The sequence below is a fragment of the Mobula hypostoma genome, chromosome 6 (assembly GCF_963921235.1).
Source record: "Mobula hypostoma chromosome 6, sMobHyp1.1, whole genome shotgun sequence".
Taxonomy (NCBI): domain Eukaryota; kingdom Metazoa; phylum Chordata; class Chondrichthyes; order Myliobatiformes; family Myliobatidae; genus Mobula; species Mobula hypostoma.
In genome coordinates, this window is record NC_086102.1 from 24,984,261 (window position 1) to 24,998,072 (window position 13,812).

Here is a 13,812-nt window from a genome sequence, read left to right on the forward strand (position 1 = left end):
TGTTATGTGTTTTACCCCCTGATTCAAGAAAACAACATCTCCCTCAATGGTGCAAAAACAAAGGAGCTAGTTGTGGACTACAGGAGGAATGGAGATAGGCTAACCCCTATTGACATCAATGGATCTGGGGTTGAGAGGGTAAACAGCTTCAAGTTCCTCGGCATCCACATCACCGAGGACCTCACATGGTCTGTACACACCAGCTGTCTGGTGAAAAAGGCACAACAGCACCTCTTTCACCTCAGACGGTTGAGGAAGTTTGGTATGGGCCCCCAGATCCTAAAGAACTTTCTACAAGGGCACCATTGAGAGCATCCTGACTGGCTGCATCACTGCCTGGTATGGGAACTGCACCTCCCTTAATCACAGGACTCTGCAGAGAGTGGTGCAGACAGTCCAGCGCATCTGTACTTGTGAACTTCCCATGATTCAGGACATTTACAAGGACAGGTGTGTAAAAAGAGCCTGTAGGATCACTGGAGACCCAAGTTATCCCAATCACAATTTATTCCAGCTGCTACCACCTGGGAAACGGAACTGCAGCATAAAAGCCAGGACCAACAGACTGGTGGGACAGCTTCTTCCATCAAGTCATCAGACTGGTGAACTCATGCTGACTTAAGCTGACTACATTATGCTGACTGTTCTATTTATTATAAATTATTATAAATTACTATGATTGCACATTGCACATTTAAATGGACGAAACAAAGATTTTTACTCATGTATATGAAGGATGTAAGAAATAAAGTCAATTCAATTCAAAGAAATGTTGTCGCATTTCTATATACTACATCTATATCTACATTTCTATACACATTATGCGTTGTATACATCTACTGTATGTAGATAAATGACAATAAACTTCACTTGATTCCAGTTATTTCTGGACACCACCAGGTTAGCAAATGACAAACACAAGAGATTCTGTAGATGCTGGAGGAGCTCAGCAGGTCAGGCAGCATCTGCAGAGAGGAGAAACTAGATGTTGCAGGTCGAGAAATTCATCCCGATGAAGGGCCTCAGCCTGAAATTTCCGGTTCATTCCTCTGCATAGATGCTGCCTGACCTGCTGAGCTCCTTCAGCATTTTCTGGAGGTTGGCTAACTGAATGCTTCGAATTAACTCTATGTGGAGGCAGAGGGTAAAGTGGAAATGTTACTAATCAGTACTGGAATAAAAACATAGAACTTGGCAGTTGCAAAACTTCACTCCGACCTCTCATTTGACTGGTCTCTCTCTCCCCCTCTTACTTGCTGCTACTGGAGGCGGGAGCCAGAATCTTGGGTCTTGGGCAAGATTTGTGGATTGGACTCTGTAGCTCACGTGTTGATAAGTTTCTGGTTACTCCCTTGTTTAAATTGCTATTTTGTGCAATTTTGATCAGGGAGGACTGGGAATGCAGCCTGCAGTCAATGCACAACAACACTAAATTGAAGAGTCCTAGGCTGTTTCAATGACTTTTTTATATCCTGCTTTTCACTTGTTCTTTGCCATTTGCATGATTTGCTCTCGTGCGCTGGGTGTTTGATGTTTTCTTTGAACAGGTTCCATGGTGTTTCTTTGTTTCATGTCTATGTGGGAAGACAAACCTCAGGGGCGTATACTAGAAACATAGAAAACCTACAGCACAATACAGGCCCTTTGGCCCACAAAGCTGTGCCGAACATGTCCTTACCTTAGAACTACCAAGGCTTACCCATAGCCCTCTATTTTTCTAAGCTCCATGTACCCATCCAGGAGTCTCTTAAAAGACCCTATCGTTTCCGCCTCCACCACTGCCGCCGACAGCCCATTCCACGCACTCACCACTCTCTGCGTTAAAAAACACTTACCCCTGACATCTCCTCTGTACCTATTTCCAAGCACCTTAAAACTGTGCCCTCTCGTGCTAGCCATTTCAGCCCCGGGAAAAAGCCTCTGACTATCCACACGATCAATGTCTCTCATTATCTTATACACCTCTGTCAGGTCACCTCTCATCCTCCGTCGCTCCAAGGAGAAAAGGCCGAGTGCACTCAACCTATTCTCATAAGGCATGCTCCCCAATCCAGGCAACATCCTTGTAAATCTCCTCTGCACCCTTTCTATGGTTTCCACAGCCTTCCTATAGTGAGGCGACCAGAATTGAGCACAGTACTCCAAGTGGGGTCTGACCAGGCTCCTATATAGCAGCAACATTACCTCTCGGCTCTTAAACACAATCCCACAGTTGATGAGGGCCAATGCACCATATGCCTTCTTAACCACAGAGTCAACCTGTGTAGCAGCTTTGAGTGTCCTATGGACTCGGACCCCAGGATCCCTCTGATCCTCCACACTGTCAAGAGTCTTACCATTAATGCTATATTCTGCCATCATATTTGACCTATACTGCATACATACTTTGATAATAAGTGTACCTTGAATTTAAATTCATAAATGGACAGCCTACAACATTAACACAGATTAGTAGTAGAGCTAATCATGATTTATAAAACCCAAGCAAGTTGTTGAACCTTAAGGAACTGTAAGTACCAATAACAGGTTTCCGCTACCAAATCCTAAATCTTCATTGTTTCCCTTCAACATATCTAATTTGGTTTTAAAAGGGGTGGGGTTTAAACAGTCAGGAGCATCACATAAAACAATTCAAAGAACAAAGAGGTTATGGTAAAGGCATTCACTCAGTGTACGTTCGTGGTCTTCTGCTGCTGTAACAAAGTTACATGTCAAGGTTCGACATGTGCATTCAGAGATGCTGAACACTGTGTAATCCATGGTTACTTGAGTTACTGTCACCTTCCTGTCAGCTCAAACCAGTCTGGCCATTGTCCTCTGACCTTTCTCATTAACAAGGGGTTCTCACCTGTAGAACTGCCATTCACTAGATTTTTTTTTTGGTTTAAAAAAACCCCAAAGAAGCATCCATTCTCTACAAACCCTAGAGGCTGTTGTTTGTGAAAACCCAAGGAGCTCAGCAGTTTCTGAGATGCTGAAACGACGCCGCACGCCACTAACAATCATTCGGCTGTCAGTCACTTAGATTATATCTCCTCCCCATTTTGATGTATAGTGTGAACAGCAAGTGAACCTCTCGACTATATCTGCATGCTTTTATTTACTGAGTTGCTGCCACATGAGTGGTTGATTAGATATTTGCATTCAAGAGCTGTACAGGTTTTCACCTCATTAACTTCACCATCAGATTTCTGAATGGACAGTGAACCCATGAACACTATGCCACTGGTTTCCCCTTTTTGCACTATTTATTTAAAAAAAATATGTATACTTATTGTAATTTAGTTTCATTATTATGTATTGCAGTGTACTGCTGCCGCAAAACAAATTTCACAATGTATGCCAGTGGTATTAAACTTGATCCTCATTCTGACCTAATAACGAGGCCATTGAGTGCATCTACAGTTTAATTTTAAAAGGCAAGATTGCTTATTTGAAAGTAAGCATAGAGTAGTATTAATGACAAGGCACGGAGTGTCACCGTGATACTGAGATGTTGAGTAAGGGTATGGAGTTATCTAAACCTGTAACATTGCCCCAGAGTTGGGTTAACAAAGTTAAGTGTACATTTTAAATAAAGGATGAAACCTTGACCCATAGTTGACATGCTCAAGAGAAAGGTGTTTGATATTACAAATTGACAGTATAATATTAAGCTGTCACTTTAAAATGTTTTTTTTTCCTGGAGGGTGCAAAGATTGAGGGAAGTGAGAAGGTTGAAGATTTGGAAAGGTTCATACAGAATAATGGGAATACCCAATGATTAGCATGCAGAGTGAGGACATGGTTGTAAAACTGATATGCTTTATGACATAGACAGAAACTGGCAATAGATAGCCAAATTGGGTCTCTCTCATGTGTTAAGCAATCTGTGGCGTGATTGTCATGAAGACGGGGGCTAGATGCTTTGTTCATTGTTCCTACACTGTTTCCCTGTATCAGTCTCAGCAACAAACTGCTTATTCTCCTTCATATCCCTGATCAGCCAATTACTTTCCCAATCAGTGTACTGGTATGTATAAATGAGTCTTCGTTGAGTTTGAAATAAACTTTGTAATAAACTTTGTAATTTGGTTAATGATTGTCTTATGTACTGAGGGAGTGATAAATCTGTCTTGCATACCATTCATGTGGATGAATTCATTACAACTGTGCATTGAAGTAGTACAAGGTAAACACTAACCATGCAGAATAAACTTGTAACAGTTAAAGAGAAAGAGCAGTGCAAATAGTCATCAAGGTGCGAGGTCATAACGAGATAGACAGAGGTGCAGAGTCCATCTTGTACTGGGGAACAGTTCAATAGTCTTATAACAGGATAAAAGCTATTCTTGAGTCTGGCTGGTGATACATGCTTTCAGGATTTGGTATCTTTTGCCCAATGAAAGGGAGGAGAAAAGAGAACTCAAGGGTGGGTGGGAGCTTTGATATATCAAGGCCGCCAAAAGCGCAGACAGTCCATGAAGGGGAGGCTGGTTTCCAAGATGTGCTTAGCTGTGTCCACAGCTCTCCGCAGTTTCTTGCAGTCACATGCAGAGCAGTTGCCACACCAAACTGTTATCCCAATAGGATGCATTGTATAGTGCACTGATAAAAATTGGTGAGGGTCAAAGAAGACATGCTGAATTTCTCTTTTTTTTTGGGGTGTGCCTGCGTGCACGCAAGTCTGCGTGTGCATGCGTGCGCGTCTGTGATGATGGATTTTTCATGGCTTTTTCCAAGGCGCAGAGCGAGACAGAGAGACTGTGTGGTGCGCCACGCCTCACACAGACACTTTCACAGTATTTTCCCTTTGTTTTACGAGGTCGAGTTGTGATCTCAATACTCAACTCGGCACAGATGGAAAGCGTGCTTGGAGGCGGACCCGACTAGTTTCGAACCCGGGAACCTCCGCTCCCGGGTCCAGCGCCGATGTCGTTGTGCCACCAGCTGGTCCAACATGCTGAATTTCTTTAGCCTCCTGAGGAAGTAGAGGCACTAGTAAGCTTTCCTTGGGTATGGTGTCAATGTTGTTGACAAGGGCAGGCTATTGATGATGTTGACTCCTAGGAACTTGAAACTTTTGACCTTGGTACCATTGATGTAAGCAGGAGCATGTGCACCGAGCCTATTCCTGAAGTCAACGACCAGCTCTTTTGTTTTGTTGACATTGGAGGAAAGATTGTTGTCATGACACCATGTCACTAGGTTCTTTGTCTCCTTCCTGTACTCCCAACTCATCGTTATTTGAAATGCCACCCACTATGGTGGTACCATCTAAAAACTTGTAGATAGACTTGGAGCAGAATCTGGCCACACAGTCATAAGTCAACAGGGAGTAATTACATTTATTTTGTATGATTGATCATTTTCTACCAATTGTTTTAAAGCTGTACATCATTTTTAAGCTGTTTCAGCTACAATTTAAAACTCAAAATCGGTTGCAATTTTTCAAGCCTACTAAGCCCCACCCTTGAAAATAACACAAACCAAGAGAGGCACAACTCAGAATGAATGTAAAATATTGTGATGGTTATTACCTCAGCTGTGATGGATCCTGAACTATTCCCGTTCTGTGTGTTTAGCAGACGAAACCTTTGTCTTCCACTGGGCTGCTTCTTGAACAGATCTATTGGTACTGTCACCTCACCAAGGACTGCAACAATGATGGAAAATAGTACAATTAAAATAGAAACCCTTTGAAATGCAACAAAAATCTACAATAGAAAAAAATAGTCTAAACTTTCAAATGGGACCATTCATTAGGTTTCAATGCATCTGTAATTATGCTTATTGATCTTTTATAAACTTTTACCTTTTCCACCTCTTATATGAAACTTGGTATTCCTACCACATACGACCAAACTCAGAGATGTAGCATGCTACAGACACAAGATCAGGAAGTTAAAAATTGGATGTGAACATTACACAAACAGTGAAAACTGTGACACTTAAAGCTCAAGGAAAAGCAGTAAAAGAAAGAAGGCCAAAACCAGGTAGACAGTGCAGTCTCAGTGTACTGATGTAATGAAATAATCTGTATGGTTGGCATACAAAACAAGTTTTTCACCATACCTCAGGGGAAAAAGACAATTTCAAGGTAGGAAACACAAACTCAGCCACTTTGAAATAAGAGAAAGAGTAGTCTCTCAACATGAAGTATTGTGGAGAGGCTAAAAGGGGCATGTTCAGGAACATTAATCTCTAAGTTACAGGACATATAATGAAAGTAAATGTATATTAAAAAAAACTGATGGAGAAATGGCCTACACCCAAGGATGCTGAAAAGTAAAAGGGGAAGAAGTGAAGTTTCAATGGCACATCAGCCCCACCTGGAGTGCATTTTCTCCATAGTATTAGGCACCATATCTCGTGGTACATTTATTTCTTTGGGGGGATATAATCCAGAATTTCCAGAATGAGACCAAAGCTGTGTCAAATTCAGAGGGCATTAAGTTGGAGTTATAGGAAAAGGTTGAATAGATTAGGACTTCATTTTCTGAAGCATAGGAGAATGAGGTGAGAGTTGATAGAGGTAAACAAAATCGATACAGTAAATGCAAGGAGGCTTTTTCCACTGAGATTGGGTGAGACTCTGGAACTAGGAGTCATAGGTTAAGGGTGAAAGGTGAAATGTTTAGGGGTCTATGTCGGGACAATTCTTTTATGTTGTATGTCAATGATTTGAATGATGGAATTGATGGCTTTTTTGCAAAGTTTGCAGATGATATGAAGATAGGTAGAGTAGCAGGTAGTTTTGAGGAAGTAGAGAGGCTACAGAAGGACTGAGACAGATTAGGAAAATGGGCAAAGAAATGGCAGATGGAATATAGTGTCAGGAAGTGTATGGTCATGCACTTTGGTAGAAGGAGTGAATGGGCTGATTATTTTCTAAATGAAGAGAAAAACTGAGGCACAAAGGGACTTGGGAACCCTAATGCAGGGTAAGACTGGTGAGGAAGGCAAATGCAATGTTAGCATTCTTTTCAAGAGGACTAGAATATAAAAGCAAGGATGTAATGTTGAGACTTTGTAAAGCACTGATGAGGCCTCACTTGGAGTACTGTGAGCAGTTTTGGGCCCCATATCTTAGAAAGGATGTGCTGAAACTGGAGGGGGTTCAAAGGAGGTTCACGAAAATGATTCCAGGATTGAATGGCTTGTCATATGAAGTGTGTTTGTCTCTGTGCCTGTGTTCACTGGAATTCAGAAGAATGAGAAGTGACCTATTGAAAGCCATTGAACAGTGAAAGGTTTTCATAGTGGATGTGGAGAGTATGTTTCCTATGGTAGGAGTGTCTAAGACCAGAGGACACAACCTCAGAATAGAGGGGTGTCCCATTAGAATGGAGATGAGAAGGAATTTCTTTAGCTAAAGAGTGGAGTGAATCTGTGGAATTCTTTGGCACAGGCAGCTGTGGAGGCCAAGTCTTTATGTATATTTAAGGCAGAAGTTGATAGATTCTTGATTGGTCAGGGCACAAAGGGATACAGGGAGAAGGCAGGAGACTGGGGCTGAGGGGAAAATTGGATCAGCCATGATGAAATGGTAGAGCAGACTTATTAGGCGAAATAGCCCAAGTGTGCTCCTATATCTTATGGTCTTAAACGAAACATCGCTTCTCTGGGGTCAAAGGTGCAGAACAGAAGCCATATAATGTAGTGACATGCAGCATATATAGTTACAATCCAGCACATACAGATACAAAGTGATATCAGCACAAGTCCCAGAGTGACAGGTCCTGAAGATTGACTGGTTGACAAAGTGTGAGGTGAATGATTATGCAATGTTACTGGTGCTATTACAATAAAACAATAGTTGTATAAACATGTGAAACAGCAGCAATAAAAGATGAAAAAAGTGATCAGTCGATCGGTGCCCAGGGTATTGTAACAGGTTGTACATGCGTGTTGGGTAGCAGCAGGGTGTTAAGTAGTCTAACAGCTTGGGGAAAGAGGCTGTTACCCAGTCTTACAGTCTGCAGTACCTTCTGCCTGATGGCAGGGCAAGGAGATTGTGGAAGGATGAGAGGAGTCTTTGACAATGCTGGAGGCACTACAAAGGCAGTGCTTCTGATAATTGTCCTGAGTTGGGGGGAGAGAGACAACAGTGCTTTTTGCAGCCCTCACCATTTGCTGCAGGGTCTAGCAATCACATCCACAGATGCACTGGGCTGTCCACAACACTCTCCGCAGAATCCTGCGATTGAGGGAGGTACAGTTCCCATATCAGGCAGTGGTACAGCCAGTCAGGATGCTCTTAATTGCACCCCTGTAGAAAGTCCTTAGGATTTGGGGACTCCTGTCGACTGCCGGAGGTGAAAGAGGCACTGTTGTGCTTTTTTCACCACACAGTCGGTATGTACAGACCAAGTGAGATCATCTGTGTTGTGCATACCAAGGAACTTGAAGCTGTTCACCCTGCCAACTCCAGATTTACTGATGTCAATAGGGGTGAGCCTGTCTCCATTCCTCCTGTAGTCCACAATCAGCTTCTTTGTTTTCTCAACATTGAGGGAGAGATTGTTTTCTTGACACCACTGTGTCAGGGTGATGACTTCTTCTCTGTAGGCTGCCTCGTTATTATTTGAAATAAGGCCAATCAATGTAGTATCATCTGCAAATGTAATTAGCAGATTGGAGCTGTGGTGAGAATGTATGTGTGGGGGTGGGGTGGGAGAACATTTGCTTGCATCAGCATTCTCAGGAAGTGATGGTGCTGCTAAAGAGGTATTGTTGAGTGATCAGGTGAGATAGTCAGCAATGTGCATGCCAACATAAGGTGGTCTCTCTCCAAGGAGAACCATTGATGTGCAATAGAGAACGTTCAGGCTGTGCCTTCTTGAGGTCCACAATCATCTCTTTAGTCTTGTCCACGTTGAGACTCAGTTAATTGTGTTTACACTCATCCACAAGCTGCTCTAACTCCTCCCTGTATGCTGCTTCATCATTGTTGCTGATGAAGCCAACCACTATTCTGTCAACAGCAAACTTGATGTGATTAGAACAGGATTTGGCAGTGCAGTCGTGTGTAAGCATTGTGACATCAGTGGGTTCAGCACACAGCCCTGGTGCTCAGCATGATGGAACCAGATGTGATGTTGCCAATACAGACTTTCTGTGGCCTCGTCATCAGAAAGTCCAAAACTGAGTTACAGATGGAGGTGTTGAGACCCAACACGGACAGCTTCACCCACCAGCTTCTGGGGAATGATTGTATTGAGAACAAAACTGAAGTCAATGAACAACATTCTGATGTAGGAACACCATTATCCGGGTGGGACAGACTGGCTAAAGGATGGAGACTATGGCAGTGCTGGTGGCAGATCTGGACAATGTGATTTGGTCCATTGTGGCAGGAAGGCAGGATTTAATGCAGTTCATGACCAGCTTTTCGAAGCAAATCATTATTATTGAGGTTATTGCCATGGGACGGTAGTCATTGAAGCAGGCTACGGCTGGCTTCTTGGGCACTGGGATGATGGTAGTGGGCTTGACACCGGCAGGGTTGGTAGTCTGCTCCAGGAAGATGTTGAAGATATCAGTGAGAACATCTGTGAGCTAGACTGCACAGTCCATAAGCATTCGGCCATCTATGTTGTCATAGTTTTAAGATGGTAATGGAAAAGGTCCATAAGTCAGGGTCCTAAACAGGAGCAGGGCTAATTTTGGGGGAATTAGACAGGATCTAGCAGAGGTTGAATAGGTAAGCCTGTTTGAAAGGAAAGGAATAAATGACAAGTGGGGCACTTTTAAGAATGTGGTATTAAGTATCCAGGAGCAGCATGCTTCCGTCAAAGCAAAGGGTAAATCTGGCAAGTTTAGGGAATCTTGACTGACGAAAGATATTAAGGCTCTGGTCAAGAAAAAGGAAGCATACATTGGGTTTAGGAGGTGGTGATCAAATAACTCCCCAGATGACTAATAAAAAGATTAAAAATAATCTTAAGAGGGCAACGAGAAGCTATAAGATGGATTTGGCAGGTAAGGTTTGGGAAAATCCCAAGAGGTTCCACAGCTATAAAAACAGTGGCTAGGGAGAGAGCAGGTCCTCTTATAGATGTTTTTGTCTTAAGCACAGGAAACTGGTGGGATTTTCAATGCATATTTCTTCTCAGGGTCTACTGAGAATAAAGTTGTGGCTCCTTGAGAGATGAGAATACAAGTGAAGATGTTTTGGTAGACATATGGCTAGTGAGTTTACAACTTTCTGCAGCTTTTTCCAAGACTGTGCAGTGGCCCCTCCATACCAGATGGTGATGCAACCAGTTAGAATGCTCTCCACTATATATCTGTAGAAGTTTGTGTCTTTGGTGACACACCAAGTCTCCTCAAATTCCTAATGAAATATAGACACTGTAGTGTCGCCTTTGTAATCACATCGGTATGTTGGGCCCAGGAGAGATTTTCAGAGACGTTGATGCCCAGGTACTTGAAACTGCTCACCCTTTACACTGCTGATCCCTCGAGGCAGACTGGTGTGTGTTACCTCGACTTCTCCTTCCTGAAGTCTATAATCAATACCTTGGTTGTCCTGATGTTGAGTTCTAAGTTGTTGTTGTGACACCACTCAACCAGCTGACCTATCTCACCCCTGAACGCCTCCTTGTCACCATCTGAAATTCTGCCAACAGTAGTTGTGTTACTGGCAAATTTATAGATGGCATTTGAGCTGTGCCTCCCATGGTCATGAGTGTACAGAGAATACAGCATTGGGCTAAGCACACATCTTTGATGTGTACCAGTGCTGATCCTCAGCGAGGATGAGATGTTACTCTGAACTGCATGGACGATGATCTCCTGGTGAGGAAGTCAAGCATCCAGTTGCAGGGAGAGGTGCAGAGGCCCACGTTTAGGAGCTTGTTGATTAGAATTGAAGGTATGATTGTGCTGAACTCAGAGCTGTAATCAATAAACAGCAGCCTGATGGAGATACTGAATTCTTCAGGTGACCTGAGGCTGAGTGGAGAGCCAGAGAGATTGCATCTGCTGTAGACCTATTGTGCAATAGGCAAATTGCAGAGGGTTCAGGTCCGTGATTAGGCAGGAAATGATTCTGGCCATGACCAACCTCTCAAAGCACTTCATCACAGTAGATGTGTGTGCTACTGTTTGACGGTTGTTGAAGCAGCTCACTCTGCTCTTCTTGGGAACTGATAAGATTGTTGCCCTTTTGAAGCAGGTTCTTCTCCGACTGCAGCAGTGAGAGATTGAACACTCCCACCAGTTGGGTGACACAGATTTTCCGTGCCCTGCCAGGTACACCGTCAGGGCCTGACGCCTCGTAAAGGGTTCACCCTCTTGAAAGGTGCCCTGACATTACCTCCAATGCAGCGATAAGAGGATCATCAGATGTTGCAAGGGTTTGCACATGTAGTTTTACTCTCCCTTTCAAAGCATGCATAAAAGGTGCTGAGCTCACCTGGGAGGGAAGCATCACTGCCATTCACGAGGTTAGGTTTCACCTTGTAGAAAGTAACGACCTGCAAACCCTGCCACAGCTGGTGTGTACGGATCACGTGAGGTCCTCGGTGATGTGGATGCCGAGGAACTTGAAGCTGTTTACCCTCTCAACCCCAGATCCATCGATGTCAATAGAGGTTAGCCCATCTCCTTTCCTCCTATAATCCACAACCAGCTCCTTTGTTTTTGTGACACTAAGGGAGAGGTTTTCTTGACACCACTGGGTCAGGGTGATGACTTCTTCTTTGTAGGCTGCCTCATTATTATTTGAGATTTGATAGTGAAGGAGGTATGAAAGATTACAAGGGAATCTTAATCATATAGGAAAGTGGGCTGAGGAGTGGCAACACACACAAAATGCTGGAGGACCTCAGCCGGCCAGGTAGTATCTCTGGAAAAAAGTACAGTCGACGTTTTGGGCTGAAACCCTTTGGCAGGACTGGAGAAAAAAAGCTGAGGAGTAGATTTGAAAGAAGAGAGGAGGGGAGAGAGAAACGCCAGGCAATAGGTGAAACTTGGGGGTGGGGGGGAAGAGGAAGGGATGAAGCAAAGAGCTAGGAAGTGATTGGTGAAAGAGACAGAAGGCCATGGAAGAAAGAAAAAAATGGGGGGGGGGTGCAACAAAGCACCAGATGAAGGCGATGGGCGGACAAGGAGAGAGGGACAAGGGGATGGGAAACGGTGAAGGGAGGGTGTGGGAGAAGCATTACTGCAAGTTTGAGAAATCGATGTTCATGCCGTCAGGTTTGGAGGCTACCCAAACAGAATAGAAGGTGTTGTTTCTCCACCCCAAGTGTGGCCTTATGCCAACAGTGGAGGCGGCCGTGGATAGACATATCGGAATAGGAAGTGGAATTAAAATGGGTGGCCTCTGGGAGATCCCGCTAGTTCCGGTGGATGGAGCGTAGATGCTCTGCGGTGCGGTCTCCCAATCTACGTCTGGTGTCACCGATATACAAGAGGCCAGACTGAGGGCACCGAACACAGTAAATGACGCCAACAGACTCACAGGTGAAGTGTTGCCTCGCCTGGAAGGACTGTTTGGGGCCCTGAATGGTAGTGAGGGAGGTGTAGGGGCAGGTGTAGCACTTGTTCTGCTTGCAAGGATAAGTGCCAGGAGGGAGATCAGTGGGGAGGGACGAATGGACAAGGAACGATCCCTGCAGAAACTGGGGTGGGGGGGCTGAAGATATGTTTGGCGGTTGGATCCAATTGGAGGTGGCAGAAGTTTCGGAAAATTATGCGCTGGACACGGAGTGGCAAGTGGATTTCAATCCAGGTAAGGGTGAGGTGATATATTTTGGAAAATTAAATTGGTATGGTACATAATGAATGATATGGCACTAGCAAGTGTAATGGAACGGAGGGGCTGAGGTGTGCAAGTGCAGTTTGTTGAAAGTGACATCATAAGTGGAAAAAACGCGTTTAGCACTCTAGCCTTCATTAGTCAGGGCACTGGGTATAGGAGGAGCCACACTTGGAGTACTATGTACAGTTTTGCTAGTCCTGTTATTGGAAAAACATGGTTAAAATGAAAGGCAGAAAAGATTTGAGGATGTTGCCCAAACTAGAGGGCCTGAGCTAAGTCTTTATTCATTGGAACATAAGTGAATGAGGGGCGAGCTCACAGAGATGCTTAAACTTATAGTAGCCATAGATAAGGTGAGCGGTTAGTCTTTTCCCCGGGGAGGGGAGTCCAAACTATAGGACATGGGGTAGATTTAAGTTTAGAGGAGAAAGACTTAAAAGAGAGCTGAGAGGAAACTTTTTTCACACTGAGGATGGCATGAATTTGGAACAAGCTGCTGAATGAATGGTTGGGTCAAGCACAGTTGCATTTAAGCAGCTCTTCCATAGATACATAGAGGGACGGGGCTTAGGGGGAGAGAGGCCAAACAAAGGAAATTGGGACTAGCTGAATGGGCACTGTGGTTGGCACGGACTTATTGGCTGAGTAGCTTGTATCTATGCAGTACTGCTCTACGACTATGACTAAAGTTAAAACACATCCAATTTCACATACTAATGAACACTTAATTACAGAAATAACCAGTTAGCACAACCCTACTCATGGTGTCAGTAACTTACTCTCTGAGGATTTTCCATCCTCCAAAACCTGCATGTGAAGTTTCTTCGACTTGGCACTCAGCTCACTATTAGAGAGAGAGAAAAAAAAAGAGATAATAATAGTCATCAATTCAAGCCTCTGACACAATTGCAAATGTTCTTCCATTTGATTAGGAATATATACCTCCTCCAGCTCCACAAAACTCTGAACAATCAACAATTCCCCCAGCTTCAGCACTCTGCACCTCATCTCTGTAACCTCTCAGAATCTATGTTTGTAAATGCTTAGCACTGGAAATTGAC

General features: G+C 43.8%; 1 protein-coding gene across 1 annotated transcript in view; it reads right to left on the minus strand.

Annotated features, from left to right (window-relative positions):
- The window catches only part of LOC134347877 (C2 domain-containing protein 2), a 94,520-nt gene that overhangs the window by 42,128 nt on the left and 38,580 nt on the right, over positions 1-13,812 (minus strand). Inside the window, exons 8-9 of the mRNA XM_063050437.1 lie at positions 13,531-13,595; positions 5,520-5,635 (exon numbers count right to left, since the gene is read on the minus strand). Coding sequence (XP_062906507.1) covers positions 5,520-5,635; positions 13,531-13,595 — 181 coding nt within the window. The remainder of the gene's footprint in view (positions 1-5,519; positions 5,636-13,530; positions 13,596-13,812) is intronic.